This window comes from Dicentrarchus labrax, unplaced genomic scaffold, assembly GCF_905237075.1.
Source record: "Dicentrarchus labrax unplaced genomic scaffold, dlabrax2021, whole genome shotgun sequence".
Lineage (NCBI taxonomy): Eukaryota > Metazoa > Chordata > Actinopteri > Moronidae > Dicentrarchus > Dicentrarchus labrax.
The window spans coordinates 26572383-26591760 of NW_026136720.1; the positions used below are offsets into that span (position 1 = coordinate 26572383).

At 38.9% G+C, this 19378-nt stretch overlaps 1 protein-coding gene across 1 annotated transcript; it reads right to left on the reverse strand.

Moving 5' to 3' along the window:
• Window positions 1-1529: 1529 nt before the first annotated feature.
• Window positions 1530-9286, reverse strand: LOC127353771 (G1/S-specific cyclin-D1). Its single transcript, XM_051383329.1, has 5 exons — window positions 8732-9286; window positions 6493-6708; window positions 5950-6109; window positions 3249-3397; window positions 1530-3156 (listed from the first exon to the last, which is right to left on the reverse strand). The coding sequence occupies exons 1-5, from the start codon at window positions 8933-8935 to the stop codon at window positions 2995-2997; spliced, it is 891 nt and encodes a 296-aa protein (XP_051239289.1). The 5' UTR covers window positions 8936-9286; the 3' UTR covers window positions 1530-2994.
• Between the last annotated feature and the right edge of the window lie 10092 nt (window positions 9287-19378).

Below are 19378 nucleotides of genomic sequence, written 5' to 3' on the forward strand. Positions count from 1 at the left end.
ACACTGGTTCTAGATAGGGGTGCTGCATTTTTTGCACATTTTGCTGCCACCATTAATTCTACTTCACACATGGAAGGGGAGGGTGAAACGAGGGACTTGCGATCTGCAACTAGACTGCTAGGCACCAATACATCTTACACACTGTTCCTTTAAAGCTGCAGTAGGTAACCTTTATAAAAAATAACTGACAGTGTCATGACAGTAGTACATGAGACAGTAGCATTGACAAGAATCTACCAGGCCTGGACAATATATGTATATATATGTATATGCATAGGAGAAAGTACAGTGGCCATGAAACTCGTGAAAAATGTGAAAGCCTATGTAGAACCAATGTTTGTTATTTCAGTGATGATCATTTTAGCCTGTCTTGATGAGCTCCAGAGTACAATAGAAATATGGCCCTCTAATTTAGCTGATGACATTCATGACTTCTTGATCAACAATCGTAGTGAGACACAGGCACTGATGTCTAATATAGGCCACACCCTAGTTACACATCTAAAGGAGATTAAAAAACCATATTCCACCATTGAGGGGAGTAAAAAAAACAGTCAAGAACTTTAAGCTGTAACAGAAGCTGAAGCCAATTCAATTACTTCAAACACACGGAGAAGAACCATATCTTATATACAGAAATACATGTGGAGCTAGATTAGCGACACGAATCTAATCAGTCAATCAGTTAGTAACATCATACTGCGAACCAAAAGGCAAACAGCAGGTTTTATTCATTTTGTAGCATCTTTATTGTTTGCAGCCAAACAAGGGCTGAAACCTGTTCTGTTCTTATAGTCTTTGCACGCATTTGCAGGCACCTTTGACCTTTGCCTTATTTTTTGCCAAACAAAAAAAAATTAAAAAATTTAATTGTGATTTTATTTTGTATGAAGGGGTATTTTAAATTGATATGAAAAAACTATAAGAGAGGGAGGGAGGTACATGGGTTTTGGAAATGGCCCCGGGCTGGTATCCTAATGCAGTGGTTCACATAGCCCCCACTAGAGGGAGCCATAACAAAGGACACATGAATAGACTTTTTTTACATTGTCACTTATAAAAATGTTTATTGCAACAAACACTCTCTCCTCCACTGCTCCCTATACCACTGGTTCCCAAACTTTTCTCCTTCAGGGAGCCCTTTTTTGTATCACTGAATATAGCAATAGTTACTGTAATTTTCAAGATAATGATGTTTATTATAGTTCTATAACTGTAAAAAGAAAAGAAATTTTCTTTTTACAGATTAAGATAAGAAAAATCAACAATAATCAATCATCAATAACTTGTTTGAATTTAAGCTTGGTTATTTGTATTATAGCACGGTAATTTCATTATTTTTATATGTGCAAATATCCAAAAGCCAAGAAATTATAGATTTTTTGTAAACTGTAAAACTGTAAACTGTATTAATACTATATTTAATTGTAGAAAAGCTGCCAGAATATTATTATTTTTATTTTTTTAATTCTGTTTAATTTTGTAGAGTTGCACAATAGTATCCTCTTACAAGTATAACACCAACAGGCTCTCATAAGACAGTTTTCCTTTAATTCATCTTTATGCTCTGTGCTAAGACAGACAAACAGTGCATCAACACAGAGCTTAACCTCATACGAGCTTATGTCATGAGGGCAGTACCCTAAAAAAATAAAAATAAAATGTTACTCATTCCACTGTGTAGGTATTTAGTTGTGGCTTCTCTATTCAAGACCATTCAGGACCATTGTTATGTGTTTATGTATAGAGCAGCTGAATCCAGAAAAGCAGTCTTTGACAGTATTTCCACTCTTGAGAAGAACTTTTAGCACTGTACAAGTCAAGTGATGAGAAATAATAAATATGAGAGGCAAAATACAGTAGTACACTTTACAAAACTAGTACTGCTTCATCGCTTTTCCTGGAGAACAGAAAGACTGTATGTGCAGTTAAAAAGTTATTTTTGTCCAGTCTGATTGTTAAACAGTTCATTATGCATTCATTCAGAGTTGCAATAGCTTCTAATGACATTACTCGTCAATGGACTGACATGGGACAAGCAACCAAAAACAACAACACCATCAGCATAGATCTGCATTCCCTCTAGTGGTATAAAGTGTGCATTACACTGCATTACATTACATTAGAACAGTGGTTTCACTTTGTTCTAGGTACTTGCACCTTATGACGAAAGGTGATCTAAGGTATATTTTATTAGTCAAATAGCTTTTCTTGGTCCATTTTGGAAAGCTCAACTGTTGTTCTTTTTTTCTTTTGCCAGTTGTGCATCATGTCTTCAGCAAAACATCATAGCTCATACTGTTAACTATATCACAGAACACATTTTATTGTCCGTAAGAGGGCAACTGTCTGGGCCCATATTTATCAAACTGCTAAAAATGATAAAAGATACAAATTTTAGAAATACCTCACTTTTACTCCTTAAAAAAAAAGTCTCTTAAGAGTAACCTGTTGGGGTCTTCGACTTCTGCAGTGCAGAGGCAGTGATCAGCTGATAAGACTTTTAATGAACTTTTCTACTCCAGAGCTGAAAGCGTTCTTAGTGTAACTCTTATGTGTTTGATTAAAAACAGGCCCATGGATGTCTAACATCACAATCAGTTTCTGAGGCTAGATGGTTTCAATTTGGGAGGAGATGTAGGGTAAGAGCGGCCTATAGGCCTTCAACGCCTTGGTGGGTGCAGCCTGCTGGCACCAGCTGTCACCCACAGGTGAACACATGTTACTCTTAGAGTCATTTCTGCAGTGAGAGCTGAATTCCAGTCTTAACATTGTCAGTGTCCTGGACGTGATGATGTCCAGTCAGCCTCTCCGCCACAGTTCATAATGGACTTCATGTTAACAGTTCTGACACACTGTTGAGTCCAGTCACTTCGGAGCGATTGAAAACACACACTACATCATGTCAAACAAAAGCCACGAGTCTTTTTGTTATTTGAGCATGTCCAAAATGACCATCCACTTCACTAGTTCACCCCACTCCATGACTGGCAATCAGATGTTTATGTCTCGGACATCTGTGGGCGTAGTTGAGAGGTCCTGCCCCTCACTGATGTTCTTAGTTTCCATGGTAACTGCATTATGTTGTTGCTGTGCCTGCCTGAGACTGGTTTCCAGCAGCGACTCGATTTGTTCCTGACACGCCCTGAGACAATCCTGAAGAGGGATGGATCGGGTTAGATTGAGAATCAGAGATCGTTTTAGTTGAGTGTGAATGTACCCATCATGTCCCAGACTGATGTACCCACCGGGTCGCTCCTGATGGTCTGTGCCAGCTGCTCTGTCAGTTTCTGAGACATCATGGCGTTGCCCAACATTCTCATCTGCAAGCCCTCCACTGCTGCCACCATGCTGCCTGCTGCTACCATGGACGGGGGGCTGGCTATGAACTTAACATCTGAAGAGAGAATCAGAATGGAACTTAATGTTAATATGGCACCTTTAAAAAAGCCGATAACAATAAAGAGGACCATATAAAAACATTCAGAATTCAAACTTACAAGACGTTTCTCCACCAAAACAAAGCTTTCTTTTTAAGAAATTATTTTCCAGGAGTTTTTCTTCACAATACAGGACAGCACACATTTAAGTTTACATTTTATTCCTCCTTTTTTAATGATGCAGTCCATCACAGGTAGGTGGTCAGCTGTTTTAAATACATCCAATTTTTCCTGCAGCGTCTCAAGTGATTTGACTACAGTTTACTACAGGTTTCCTCTCCTCTAGTACAGGTTAATGTAGGCAATCTGACTGAGGGGCTAACATACAATTAACATTTGCCAAGAAAACTGATTATTTCAAGGATATGTGGTCATTTTAATCAGTTTCCAGGTGTCAACACATCTCTATAAATGCAGGTTTACCAGGACTCATGGTAACCCTGCCAAAAGTACCCCGAACTTTCAGTACCAGGAAATATAAGTATAATATAATAAGTATGAAAAGCCTGCAGTTGTTCCACTGCCTGGGCATCGATGAGCCAAATTATTCCTCTGACGTATGAAAAAGTGACAGCTGTTTTTACACATCATTTTGTTTGCAACTATAAGGCAATGTGGTTGTCGGTCCATCTGTCTGACGCTTTCATCTGTACAACAAAACAAACAAGAAACAAACTGATTTGCGGCTGCAGATTTTTAAAAATGGTGGCTGAAATAAAATGCTGAGAGTTTTGGACCAATTTGAAATGTTCAGTGCTTTGAGCCCCACTCCCAAGGTTCCTGTAAGTTTGAAAGTATACAAAGCCGAGCAGAGTGGTTAAGAAGCAACCAAGTGGGACCTTAAGTCAGACAGTATGAAACACATAACATTCATTCATTCATCCATCATCATCATCATCATCATCAGTCACTACTATTAGTGTAGTTGTTGCTATCTGTCTCTGTCTCCCTCTCTCACTCACCCCAACTGGTGCGGACAAGGGACAAACCAAAACACTTTTGCAGCCACTCCTTCATGCTTGGAAGGGCAGGGTGGAGCAACGAGTTACAATCACTGGTGCTTTAAGTGTTGTAAATACGTTGTGAATATGTTAAATTAATGGACATTATTCATGTGTTCCACTTTCAATAGCCAACACTGTTTCAAGTAAATTGAGATAAAATGGCAATTACAAAATTACTCAGTAAAATGAATTAGAGCAAACTGCCTACTCTGAGCCATGAAGTAGGGTATTCGAGAGGGTATGATGCAATGGATTTCTTGTTGAAAGTAGACAATCATTTCATAAAATGAATTAACTTGTAAATGTGGCATTTCCTTCAAAAAGATTTATCAAAGACTAAAGAAGAAGTGTATTTGTAGTTTTTGTCATGTTTATTAACATGTAACAACACGTAAGAGCTCTCCAACGTTAATTAAATTCAAAGAAACAACAGAGAGATATGTGTAGCCTCAGATCGAGGCACAATGAGCTAGTGAGGTAGAACATAAAATTTCAAGACATCCCTTGTACATTTTTTTTTCTGAAAAGAGAACACAAAGTGGCTAATTGTAAGTAGTAAGCAGATTGTCAGTCATTTAAAGTGCTGTTTTAACATGCATCTGCTTAATAAAATCCCCACTAGTAACTACTAGTGTATTTCTTTTTTCTTTTTTTTTTAAATGTCATCTTGCCACATGTAAACTAAATAACTATCAAAAACAATTACATCTCGTTCATTTTCTATTAGTTTTCTCACTCTTCTGAGACAGTGTCCAACACTGTATGCTTGGTGCACTCACACGTACACACACACACACTTGACCATTATATGTTCATCCCATACACGCAGTGAAGAAGTTCAGGTATGCTTAATGCTTTTAATTTGTCGTACTACCGGAGTACTTTATCGCAGTTTTACAGTCTTTGATTATAGCGACGCTTTTATCCAGTACTCTATTCTTCAAATAAAATCTGAATTTCTTCCACACTTTAGACTTTAAACTTGCCGGAGCATTGTGAATCCTGCCCAAGTCAGCCATTTTTTAAACTTTCCCTCACAAACTCACAGTGCTATCTGACGTAACTGCGACAAGTCTCGCGGTCAGAGAGAGATGCAGTTTTCAGCAGCTGCTGCTGCATCAGCTGCATAAACCGATTTATAACTTTTTAATCGGGCCATCGGCCGGTTCAAGCTACATTAAGACCGATTTATTAGTCCGTGTACTGATGCACTCGCATCTTTTAAATCAAAATCGATTTTCCGATTCAATTCGTTTTTGTTACACCCCTATTTATTAGGTCAACCTAAAGCAAATGTCAAATTATTCAATTATTCCACCTTAACTCATATTTGATTTAATTAACAATGCTGCTGCATGGTCAATGTGTAACCCTGCTATAGTGTGCAGTATTCTGCACAACAAATAAGTCCAAATAAGACCTTAAGTCGCACCATCTAAATAGAGTAACAAGACAAATTTGACCCTTTTATGATAGTCATGTATATAGTATAGACCCATGCATACCTGTGGCACACAGCGCCACAAAGGTCTGAGCGTGCTTCCTGAGTATGGGTCTGTTCTCTCTCCTGACAGGCAGCTGCGACAGGAAGTGGTCAATGAAGTCAAGCGGAGTCACTGAAGCCAGGTCCCACTTCAGCTTGTTCAGAACCAGCAGCTCCATTTGCTGTGAGTTTATGAGGACAGAGACATGGGAACAGAAGGACAGGTTTAAGTGTGATCCAGACAGACAAATGCAAGGTTACCAAAGATGGGGATGGATATTTTTTGTGTCTACTTATGGGATTTTTGGATTTAAGGTGGCACTGGAGAAAAGGTCAGTGGGGTCATCAAAACCATTACGAATCCTCTTCTTGGGGTTCATAAATGTCCACAGCCATTTCCACCAAGTCATGGTCTAATTGTTGGTCAACAGGAAAATCTAACATTGTTGTCTGCCTAAAAAACTATTAGGAATCATCCTCAAGGGAGCATCAAATCCTTTCAGACCTGCCTGATGGACACTAAGACAAAGCATTTTCATGTGACGGTCAGCAGTGAATGACCTACCAGCAGCTGAGACGGTGTGACAGAGTTGTCTGTGTAGATGCAGAGTTTCTCAGCAGTGAGTGGGATTGTTTCCTTCAGTTTGGATGCCAGGAACATACAAGCAGCTCCCAGTAACTGCAGGTGGTTCTTCTTGGTGGGTTCCACTGACAGGAAACGGTCCATGTAATTCATAGCCAGAGGGAAAACCTCTTCCTCGCACTTCTGCTCCTCACACACCTACACAGGCAAATCAGACAACAATACTGTCATTAAAAGTTTACTTGATAGTGTCATAAAATGTACTGTTAATATGATTGGTTACATTGGTTTAAAGGTTCTATGTGTAAGATTCTGCAGAATTTTACATACAGTTTTTATGTATTACCACTTTTTCATGGCAATGTGTGAATGGGATACAGGTTGGGGATGAGACTTTTCGATATTGCGAAATGATTCATGATTAGTGTGGAATTCACTAAAAAACTATTAAAATCATGAAATTAATTTTTGGAGTACCAAACAAATTTGTTTCTCAAATTTGGACCGGGGCAGCACTAGAGTACTTCATTATAATGCTGTTTTATCACATATTTTATCTCACAACTTCTGCGATTTGGATATTACACATGGCCATTTTCATAATATTGGGATTAATTGTGCAGCCCCTAACAAGAAGAAAATTAAGAAATTAACATTAAGACCAACTGGAAGAATTCCATGAATTGACACAAAAACCCTTAAAACAAAGACAATTTTGATTAATTCAAGTCAATTAGCAACTAAAATTAAACACTGTGAAATGTGAATTTGTTGCTTTTCTTGGTTTCATATCATTACATGAAAACCTTTAAGCAAAAGAACAGGTAAGGCGACAAACTCAAGATAATTCTATATAATTGGTTATAAGAGTTAATTTGACAAATAAAAAATGTAAACTGAAATTTTTAAGCAACACTATCTCAACTTAGTTAAAAACTTGATTAAGCAGCTTTTACTAGTCATTTTAAATAAATTAGTAATAATTCCTGTTCTATTTGAAATAATATTACTATTGTATATTGTTTCTGTTGTTGGTTTTGAACGTACTATAGAACATTCTTATAGTAATACTATGATGATGCTTTAGTAAATGTAAAGTATTACTATAGTGTTTTTAATAGTATTACTATATTGATTTTAATAGTATTACTATGGTCACTTACTATAGTGTGAATGAAAAACCACAGAAAGACTATAGAACATACTATAGTAATACTGTATCAAAAATATAGTAGAACTATAGTAATTCCCTGGAAATACTACAGGAATGACTATAGTGATTTTTATATAAAAACACTATCGTGTACATATCATTTCACTATAACATAACTAACTAGTAAAAAACAAAGAAATACTATAGTAATACTGCTTTTTCTTGTCTTTCTATAGTCATTCTTTAAAGTGATACTATAGTGTTTTTGTTACAGTAGGTGTCACAGAGGCTGTATGATATGAAGCTGAAGACCTGTTGGCTCTAGGTCTCCTCACGATCCCCCCAACACAAAGGCAGCGCGTGGTCTGCACAGACTGCAGCTCGCACCATTTTCCAAAAATATCCTCAAGCTGTTTAGTTTTATATTGTGTTATGCATTGTCTGAGGATTTGAATGTCCTTTCTACACTGTGGGCCATTAACGTGCATATGAGCGCGTGGAAATCGTTTATTTTAAGGTTAACTTTAAAACCGGCGTCGCGTTTGTTTAAGTACTTTTTAAAGGGCATAAAAACGACATTTACACTTAGCAACGTAATTTTTGCTTTCTCAGGCTACATGTAGTTAGATATATACATTACAAGTATGTATGCCCATGGTGAACGTGTTAGATAGCAACTCCAGCACGTTACTCCACTGACAACTTCATTCCAAACTCCATTGAAAAATACCACTAAAAATCCAAAATGCTCTCTGTTTATCGTTAAGACTGCATTACATGTAACTTGTCTAAGCACTGCTGAGTCTTTAGCAGTAAAACTTCAACTCGGCATCCATTACGGAACAAAAACTACATATATCTGCCCCTTCCCCATCTGAATATATATATGCACATTATAGCGTGTGTGCCGAATTCACCAGCGACTTTCAATTACTCACAAATACACAACACTTTATTGTAATACGTACATATAACTTTCCCTACAAGCAGGGGAGCTTTAAAACAGCAGTTCTGTAAACGTATTTCTGTTCGTACAACACGTAATGAAATGCATTGGCTTTAACTCACCTCCAGCATCCAGGTAGCCACTATCCTCCTCATATACGGGGCTACTTCTCTCTGGACGCATTTGAAGTAGTTCGGAGCGGGGAGGTACTTGTCTTCTGCCCGCAACAGAGCGTGCAGGACCCGGTCAGTCAACAGGTTGGAGTCCCGGTAGGCCCTGCGGATAGCAGGCCTGTCCCCCTCGCAGCACAACAACTGAGGTTCCATTTACCTCACTATGCCTTTAACAATCTGTCTGTCTGTCTGTTTCAGCTGTTTTCTTCGTGCCACAAACCCTAAAACAAATTTCGACTTTAGCTAACAACTATCAGCCTCTCCACATTTTGTAGACAAAAGCACACTTCCTTTTTACTTGTGGCACATGTAGTTACCGGTTGGAGTAGTTATGGAAAATGTAGTGAATGAAAAATGTCCTTTTTTGTCTCCGTTTTGTCAATGGGTTAGTTTATTCCTTTTCCACCGGGTTATAAGTTACTTTCTTTTGTTGCACAAGACTTACAGGACAAACCAGAGCAGCAGCGGTGCTTCCACCGGCAGTGTGAGGGAAGTTACCATCAACAGCCCGCTGCTGCGCTCTTTTATTACCGGACCGGGTCAAGTCACCGTAAACTGACAATACGTCCGGCCACAAACTTTCAAAATAAAATACAGCTTCCTCTTTCATCAATCGCTGAAGATGACTTCAATACAGTCTATTTAAGGGGTTGGTTCATCTGCATTAGTCAACAGAAACACAAACTTTTCCACTTGTGATATTGCTATGTAAATATTTTCGGTGGTCTGTGCGAGATTTAAATATTACATTTCTGACATCACCACAAACAGGTGCATATAATTGTACTCCCGTTACACATACTAATGAGAACTTATTTTGAAAAACTTATTGCAGGTTCGGACTATTTAGTTTTACCCCCTACAGCTACAAATTAAACAGCAGTGTAATGAGATCAAGAGGAAGGGTATTGCACAGTTGAGGGGCAGAAAGCAACCTGGATTTTTTTTAATATAATCTTTGATTGATGCTTTGATGAATAAGGCACTAGGTATATAACTTTCAGGCTTCAGAAATACATAAAAACATCAGACATAGCATTAAAAAAGACACCACAGCTTCAGAGTGTGTGACGCAGCAGGCGATCGGGGTCACCAGCCATGAGCAGCTGCTGTCAGACTCTAAGTGGTACCTGTGTTGTGACATTAGCTAAGCTAGTGGCTCAGAGAGGCTAACTCTCCGGTGTCAATGGGGGAGTGAATGGCTACAGCTACGTAGCAGGCCATAGTCTGCAGAGTTTCAAGCCGGTTTCAACCAGTCATTAAAAATGACTCTCGTTGTATTTTCCAGCTAGAACATTATTATAGACTGCCTTCTGCCCCTAAATTGTGCAATACCCTCCTTCCTGGTATCATTAGACTGCTCTTTAATTTGGAAACAAGGCGGTTGAAACATTACCATTTTTGTCTACAGGGGCTGCCAGAATCAACTCAAAATGAAAGTTCCTTGTAGGGGCTTTAAATTTGAAAACCATTTTTTTATGAAGGGCAGTTTGTGAGTGTGCTGCTTTGATTTAGAAGGACAATGGTCTCTCTCATTGAGTTACTTTTGTATACCATTAACCATTTATTAACAGTACAGGTGGTCTTCAAGTATTCAGATCTTTTTCTAAAGTAAAAGTAGCATCTGTGGCTCAGAGGCTACTGTCGAAGTATCCTTAAGCAAGAAACTGAACCCCAAATTGCTCCCGATGCTGTGTCATCTGTGTCTGAATGTGCATGAATGACTTAGTTTCGGTTCAATGGACTTTGCTGTGTGACATGTTGTGTAAAAAGTGCTTTTAGTGGTCGGAAGACTAGAAAGGCTATACAAGTGTATAGGTCCATTTACCAATTTACAGGTTCATTTACCAATACCACAATGTTAGAATACTCATGTAACATGTTACATGTAAAAGTCCAGCATTCACAATTCTAACTGAGTAAAACTGCTATTAACTAACTACTAAGTATTACCACTGCAAAACAACTTTATCAGTCTTAGTACACTGTCATCTCACATAATTCCCTGCATATGTAACTTTACACTACCCCAATCAGGTCTAATCAGCCAAATAACTCAAAACACCTGTGTGAGTGTGCAGGGCCTTGAATGTAGAATACTGCATCATATTTTATTGGTTGATTATATGTTTTGTGTGTAAAGTATCTATGTCTGTTAGATAGATATAATACAATAAAAAGTCTGAATTGTAGAAAAGTAGAAGTATAAAATAGCATAAATAGGGAATATTCAAGTAAAGTAGAATTTGTATCTCTGAGATTGGATGTTCTTACCAAAATGCATCTTGGGGATTGTAGTAAAGATCCCCTTAAAGATAGGTAATCTCCTCCTTCTACCTTATTAAAGGGACATTGTGTAGTGTTTAAAGTATTTTATTAGCTAAAATAAATGTGTCCTTATTGGTGTAAAATTACCTCTGCCAATGATCTGACTTATCCTCGTGAGCGAAGAATTTCTTATCTGTATATACATTGGATGGGCAAGTCCATGGAGGCTTCCATGTCGTTCCGCCTTTTTGAAAAACTATAATCGCCAAGAGGGACATAAAGCACTAGCCTACCTGTCTAGCTAATCCACAACGCGTTTTCGTTCAGAGCCAGCGTCACGTGACTGAAACCAGCTATAACGGAGAAGGAGATCAATGAGAGGCGAAAGTCTGCACTGCACTTTAGTTAATAAAGGAGGATCATCCTTATGCCGAGCCACAGGAGAAGGAATCCTCGTCGCCAAAAAAGCGAAAAAGGGAATTAAAAAGGCAACTTGACCGGCAAATTAAAAAAACGAGGGTAAACATCGGGGTAGCTTTTCCCAGGTGGAAAAAGCTAATGAAGGAGAAAGACTTTCAAAGGGACGCTGAAGTTGCCTGCTTTCTCCTCGACAGGTAGGCTTCTTGGTACATAACGGCTACCGTAGTTGCAATACGCATTTGAAAACCCGAGGCACTAGAGAGCACTATTCGTTTGAATGCAAAATACAATTTCACCGCTAGATGGGAGAAATTCCTACACAGTGTCCCTTTAAGACTTAAGACACAAGATGTCTCTTACTTCACTGTAAAGTCCATTCTCAGTGGATGTGCACTGGTGGCTTCAAGTTTCTACATCACACTGTACAAGTTGATACTGGACCAGGACTGACTTCCAAACTATTTGAGATAGGTAAAATCAGCTTGTCACTGAGCACAGAGAAACTTTCCACTTTCAACAGATGAATGTGAAAACATCCTTTTAGAGTCAAACTCTGCACCGACATCATTCAAACAGCACAGTGTAGGGACAAGAAGAAACACTGATTTCTGACTGGAGGGGAGCTTCAAGTTTTATTGTAACATTGCTCTTTAATGTTTTACTCCTGGTCTTTACAGTCTGTAGACCAGAAAGAACTGATCTCAAGGTTTAGATCGTCTTGGGAGAGAGACGGAGACAGAGATCTATGTCGCCATGTCTCTCTCTGTCTGTGTTGTGTGACCTTTAACCTCAGTTTCTCAGGGTGGCCGGGTCCTGGGTCATACTCTGGACACTGCATACAATAGCAGTCTATAGATTCTATTGATTCATTGTGATTGATCCTTCCTACAATAGAGAGTGATCTGTGGTGATCAGCTTCGCTAGCCTTCTGCTGTGTCGTCCATTCATGTTGCTGGGTGAGCTTTGGCCTGCAGAGCTTCAACCCAGGACTTACTGAATACATCATAATGATTCCAATAATGTTCTCTTTAGGAAATAGGCATCAACATTTTGAGTTAGTAAGTTAGCTGGCATATGCATACTGTAACTGCACACTTGCTGATTTTAAAGGGAGACGCTAGGGTGAGTAGGGTAAAAAATTTTCTAATGGTTGTATCAAAATTCTTATAGCTTAGCTTATATGTGCCTCTGACCCATTAAAACTGAATGTTCTGTATCACATTCCACCTATTGTCTAAATAAACATACATTTACTTTGGATGTACTTTAAAAATTGATTCCCTGATAACAAAGGGAGATTTTAGAAATAAGCTTCTTAATCTTAATGATTTTGCATGTAACAGTTTTTTAACTAATGTTGATGTTTGTCTGTCTTCTTTTTTTAAATTATTTTTTCATTTTTAGGGACTGAGCCAGCGGCTGCTGGAGGTCCCTATTGTATTTGCTATGTTTCTTCTTCTTCTTATCTATTATTATTTTTAGCCCCCTTTGACTGCATTTTTGCCCCCTGAACATATACAAAAACTAAATTTTATTTGGCAGAGTTGTCAGGCATGGTGAAAATGGGGATATTCTATGCGTCGCTTTCGGATTGGCCACTAGGTGGCGCTACAATCATAACAAATGCGTTTAGGCTAATAACTTCTGCATAGTTTGTCGTATCCACGCGTTCGGTGAATAGAGCTGAATCTCCCCATATTGGCCACGCCCACTTCCGCCTATAATTTTTCTCCGCTAGAGCGCGAAATGTCCATAAACTACTTTTCCGTGTTCCCCCATGCGCTTTATCCGATTCGCACAAAAAATTTCACGTAGCATCTGGGGACTGTCCTTATAAAAAACTAATTCAAAGAATTTTGATATTTCCAAATCAAGGACGTTATAAAATTAGCACTTCCTTTAGATTTTTCGTCAAAAAAGGAAGTGGACCATTTCTCCACATTAGTATGTCTGATTGACACCAAGCTTGGGTCGATAGTTCCCCATGTCTTCCTTAGGCATCTTGCACAGTTTCAGGCCATCACCACTAGGTGGCACTCTTTAAAATGAAGAAGTTTATATCTCTGCAACGGCACGTGTGATTAAAATGAAAATTGGTATGATGCTTGCCCATGACTCCCTGAGGCACGCTAAAAATGTGTCAACAATCCTCCTCTAGGTGGCGCTCGTGTTTGTCGTGTTTGTAGCGCCCCACAGGAAGTCGGCCATTTTGATTTTCATTTTCACTTTCTGCGAACTTTTCGCGTTGTATTTGAACGAACTCCTCCTACGGAATTCATCGGATCTACTTCAAAATTTGTCAGTACAGTCAAAAAATTTTGCTATTTGTGCATGTACATTAAAGGGCGTGTCCGTGGCGTGACATCAAAGTCAGCCATTTTGAATTCCGTGCTCATTTTCTGTGATTTATCGGATCAACTTTAAATTTAATCAGCACAATCTAAAGACATTCATGATTAAAAGTTGTGCTATTTACGACATTCGGTCAAACGGCGTGCCCGTGGCGTTACGTTGAATTTCAACCATTCACCATGAACAGATTGTACACTGAAGTTGAGTACTATGTCCATCTCCACTAAACTTCACATATTCTGTAACACTCCTAGCCTTAACACATCCTCACAACTTCAGTGTACATTATCTGATCTCAACGAAACTTCACGTTTGATAAGAGTCCCGCCCTGAACACGTCTACATGACAATATTCAGACATAGTGATAGTGCCACCTACTGGGAACAGGAAATAAGCTCTGCGTGGTGATATTGAGCTGATTTACGTGACATTTTCATGTCGTGGTCCGCACGTGTTACGACGGCACGTGACGCAGCCGCAGCACGCCCTGAGTTGCGTGGAGTGCGAGGTCCTGCCCAACGCTGCTTGCAGCTTTAATTGTTTTTATTCTTTATGTTTTATCTCTGTTTTTGTTGTCTAATGTGAAGGGTTCATCCCGTAATGTATTCCTGGGAAGTAAATAAAGGTTGAATAAATGAAAATTTCTGAGCTTTACAAAGATGCTAACTAAGACCAGAGCAGGTGGAGAGTGAAAGAGACAGAGCTGGCGAGTGTGTGAACCTAGTTATAATGCTGAAGATGAATGAGGTGGCAGCTATAGAGAGCACACAGAGGTCTCCGAGCTGAGGAATCTAACCTTACCATCTTTCACTGGAGATAAATGAAAAGAAATGGACCTGACAGAATGACTTTACAGAGACAGAAAGGGAGAGTAATGGTTGAAAAGTTACTTTACCACTGGTGTGGGGTCTTTTGAATTGAAGCTGTCAACTGATATGTCTTTTTTGCAAATAACCCTTGTCATCAAATTTACATGATTTACATGCAAACAATGACAAATATTCAGTGTTCCTTCTATAACCTTCAAAAAATTAATTTACTTAATGGGACACTTAAAGTCTTCTGAGTAAAGTAGCCAACCACACAGTTGGTGTAAAGAGCATATAACGTTTACATCATGTTTATTTGGAGAGGGCAGCAAGGAACATGGCAGGGACAGAAATAACTGAGCGCCATCTTTCTACTGTTTACCAAAATGCACTTATTGCTGGGTAGATGAAAGTATGTCAAAACAGAAAAAATTAAATAATTGAAAATTGAAATAATGCAGATAGAGACCTTTCAGCAGCACCCGCGGCGTTACTATTGTGCCCGGGGCCTGGGCCCACCAATTTGACTCAGGCCTATAGTGAGTAGTGAGTGATTTTCATTCTAGCTGTTCATCCAATAAGCAGCCTGAGGAAAGCTTTGAGTGAAAGCTTCTCAGCCAATCAACGGCTTCTACCCCACGTGTGGACTCTTAAGCCTGCCCACAGGCTGCATCGTCACCAGCAAGTGATCCAATGAAATGAATGACGTTGGCGCGCAAGCTTTTCAAGCAAGCTCAATGAGACAGACGCAGACCGTAGCTATTAGCTAATATGAAAACATCAACATGGCAAAGCAAAGCAGCTTGTTTTCATTTAAATTCACCAAGAAACACTCCGAGGAGCAGGAGGAGGAAACTCCTGCCATTTTAAGTAACGTTACGAGTGACGAGTTACGATCCAGCTCGGCCGCCCTCTCCCCATCAAGTCCTCCCGTAGCCACCCCCTCACACCAGCAAGGCAAGTAACAGTTAGGCTAACGTTAACATTAGTGTCTGGCTGTCTGTATGCACATTTTCTGGAGGGAACAATAATATTGGCAGTAGGCAGAGGTAACTTATGATAGCGTTTTATTTATGTCTTTGTCCGCTTCAGCACTGAGCTGAGGACAGCGACACAAGAGCCACACAGGTAGGCTACTGAGTCGCTGTCCTCAGTGCATTTTTGGCTTAAGCCCTATTCGCACGGGACTAGTATTACCAGGGACCTCTAGTAATTTGTAATAATTGCAGAGGTCGTCTGTGATCTTAATCCCGTGAGAATCTGCCATGTCCATAATTTGTAAAGTAAAAATTCCACCGCAAATAACTACCATATTTCGCCAAACACAGAGGTCATGCGATCATATTAGTCCCGGGTGAATCGGCATCTCTGTGATTTGGGGTCGTTTTTTGTTTTTTTTAAGGTTTATTGTGTTTTCCACGCCTTTTTTCTGCCTTTTTCCCGGTCGAGAATTATGGAGGCTGCGTTGGCAATTATAAATTAAAGTTTTGACAGCATTTTGGGTGCAAATTCAGGAGGCTCATCTAGGTACACAGCATGGAGACCCATTTGCAGAACGAGCAAGCTCAAATCCATCAGAAGAGCGAAATCTCGAAAGATAATTAGATGGATTACATGCATGGCAGCATGCGGGAAGAAACATTTCTCTATCTTTCAACAAGCTCACCAGTTATTAGGTTTTTTATTGTTACGCATAGGCATAGGCTTCGCTTATCCCGTGCGAATGCGCCGCACGAAACACAGACGTGGTGGGGTAATTATTACTAAATAACATGAAGTCCCCAGGTAATAGGCTACTAGTTCCGTGTGAATAGGGCTATATTTTAACTGGCCCATCCAGTTTTCACAATCAAAATCCTGGCGCCGCTAGTTTTCAGCAGTCTTCACCTGCTCTACTTGCAAGGTGACCTGAAACAACTTTTGTAATGAATTGGCGCTATACAAATAAAATTGAATTAAATGATCTTTTTAGTTAGCTAGTTAGCTTAGTGTTCTAGCTAACTAATAAACGTTAATCATTAGCTTGCTAGTTCCATCTGATAGCTAATTTTAGCTAAATGGAAGCTAACTAGCTAGCTAATGAGTGATGGAGATTCTTAGCTAGCGTTTTCCTAACATGAGCTAACTTAAGATGTGATTATAGCTATACTGTATATATAAATTTTGTCTTCTAATCATCTTCAAATGTGGTTGTCTTTTCAACGTAGACAGCCTAGCACATAGCATACATAAGTACAGGAAAGTTGACCAAGTTCCCAAAAGGGGCGGGGCTCAGGAAGGGTCAATTACTCTTGTCCAGTGGTAGCAAAAGAGGAAGTCAAGTGGTGTTATTATAAAGCCACAAAGTCCGCTGAAAGAGGAAGTTTGAGTGGATGGATGGACCAGCAAAACTTCGGGCCTTGCAGTTGGGTTTGTGTTATGCCCATGATCTTTCCATATCCTTAATCACCTGGTTGTTATTGTTGCCATGACCAACAAAAATTAATCCACAGAATGCTTCTTCCCAAAAACCAAACCATTTTTTTTTTTAGTCCTGGCCAAACATTAAACCATACTGCTGTCACGTCATAAAACAGTTTCAACAATGTAAGTAATGTAGAAGATTTGTTGTGCAACTGATAATTGCAACTTACAATATCAGCAAAATAATTCTGTAGAAATAGAGAAGTTATCAGAGAAGTTAGTAGCATCAACAGCTCATAGAATTAGCTGCTAATGAAGCAGAAGTGCAACACAACGGACAGTGTCCTGCACACTCTACAAAGTTTGTGTTTGTGTGTATGGGTGAAGGGAAGGAAGGACGCTCCCAGTGGCTCTCAAGTGCGTCAGCGCCTTTTAAGTCCTTCAATGGCCTGGTATCACGGCTATCAAGTCTGGACACCAGGACAGAGAAAGAACCAGGGTTTCTTCCCAAAGAATCTGCCCTTCAGCCCTCACCACCAGCCCCCAGCTCCTGTCTTAACTGGGGGGATGGTACTGTGCTTTTTCCACTGGGGATTTAAACTCTTTAAACAGTTTACTGCAACACGTTAGGAAACAATTGATAGCAATTTAAAAAAAGTGTTATGTGAATTAATTTGGAACCAGAGGCAGTGCCATTATTATATTTCTATTAGTAGTGAAATATGTGTTGTAAAACCTTGCACCACCCACTAAATAAACTCTTTTTGCTAAATCCAATTCTAAACTGAAGAGGCCTTTTCGATGAGAGGCAAAACATCCTCAAGATTCTAAAGCAAGTCCAGGTGCCTTACACTTCTAGGTATTTTTTAGATAAAGTCTTCACTGTCTTTAAGCTAAATTCTTATCTACCACTATTAACTTCTTCACCTTGTACAAAATACAATGCATTCGATGCACACACCCCAACGATGCTTTAAGGCGAGACATTACAGGCAGGATATTTTTTTGCTCCTTTAACTTTCACACTAGAGGAAAGAAAACGCCCAAAATACACATTTAGGTGTTTATTTTACTTGACTTTGTCTATTTGTGTCTGTAGATTTCTCCTATAGTTAGCATTAGATAATGGAACATTTGTATATTTAAACATATAATTTGAGTAAGTAAAGCTCTTATTGTAAGTAATCAACTGGGGAAGTTTTATGGTGGTATCTATAGCAAGCCTCTTATTGAGATGTTGCAAGCACTCGCTATAACAAAAATATTATAAAAAAAAAAAAAAAAAATAAAAATAAAATTAAAAAAGCATAATATCTTATTTTTAATTTCTACAAAACAAGACTATAACTCAAACAGCTTGGAGTTTATTTGGAGATGCATTTATCTTTTGATGAAGCTAACCTAGCTGTTTGCCCTATGTCCAAGTTGTTCCCAGTTTCTTCCAGTTTTTAAGCTAGATAATGCATCATTTGTATATTTAAACATTACATTTTAGAAAACCTGTAATACATCACAATCATCGTAATGTAAGTAATCAACTGGTGAAGTTTCATTGTGATTTTAGTTTTAAAAATTGTTGTATGAGTTTTATCAGCAGTTAGCGCGTGTGTGGCTAATAGTTCACTGTTACTTTAGATACATTTTTAGGCTCAATTTAATGACCTCAATTTAATTTAACTATTGGACTTTGATACATTAACAAATTATATATTGTTAGCAACTCTCTTGTTGATTTTGAAAAAGTGTTTTTAGTAAGTCCATGGTTACCTTTTTGGTATAAAGAACTTCACCAAACTCACCACCAAATTGTTCACTAATTTTTATTGCTAGCATACATAACTGAAAACCAAAAGACACCTGTTAACATGTCCTCATTAGCAGCAACTGCTTTACCAAAGAAATGCATTTTATAATAACAATACTGCCGACAAGAGATACAGTATTTATTTATTTTCATATATGAATTGAGAGGTGACTGGTAGAAAACAACAATGTAAAATTTCTAATCATTTAAGCATGCCTTCAACACAAACACTAAATCTTGACAAGTCTGCCACTGACCCTGAACCTAAATCGGTATCATCACAGTTTTAAACGGTACAATGTGAATGTGGCCGAGAAGAAAGAGTTAAAAGAAGAGAAAGAGATGGTTTCCCCATAAAAGCTTTCTAAACCGAGGGTACAAACACAATAGGCCATAATGAAAAGATGGATAGAGTAATTGTCCTGTTAAGTGATCCGAAAAGACAGGGTAGGGAGGGGGTGGAGTGGACGCCAGTGTGTGATTCAGTGAGTGTGTGTGTGTGCGTGTGTGTGTGTGTGTGTGACACAGCACACTGAGAG

Bases quoted from the DNA above. Each gene is read 5' to 3' on its own strand.
- LOC127353771 (XM_051383329.1), bottom strand. From the start codon at position 8,935: ATGGAACCTCAGTTGTTGTGCTGCGAGGGGGACAGGCCTGCTATCCGC. The intron at 6,110-6,492 runs GTAGGTCATTCA...ATAAACTCACAG, and splicing joins TCACACCGTCTCAGCTGCTG to CAAATGGAGCTGCTGGTTCT. The intron at 3,157-3,248 runs GTGGGTACATCA...ATCCCTCTTCAG, and splicing joins AGACCATCAGGAGCGACCCG to GATTGTCTCAGGGCGTGTCA.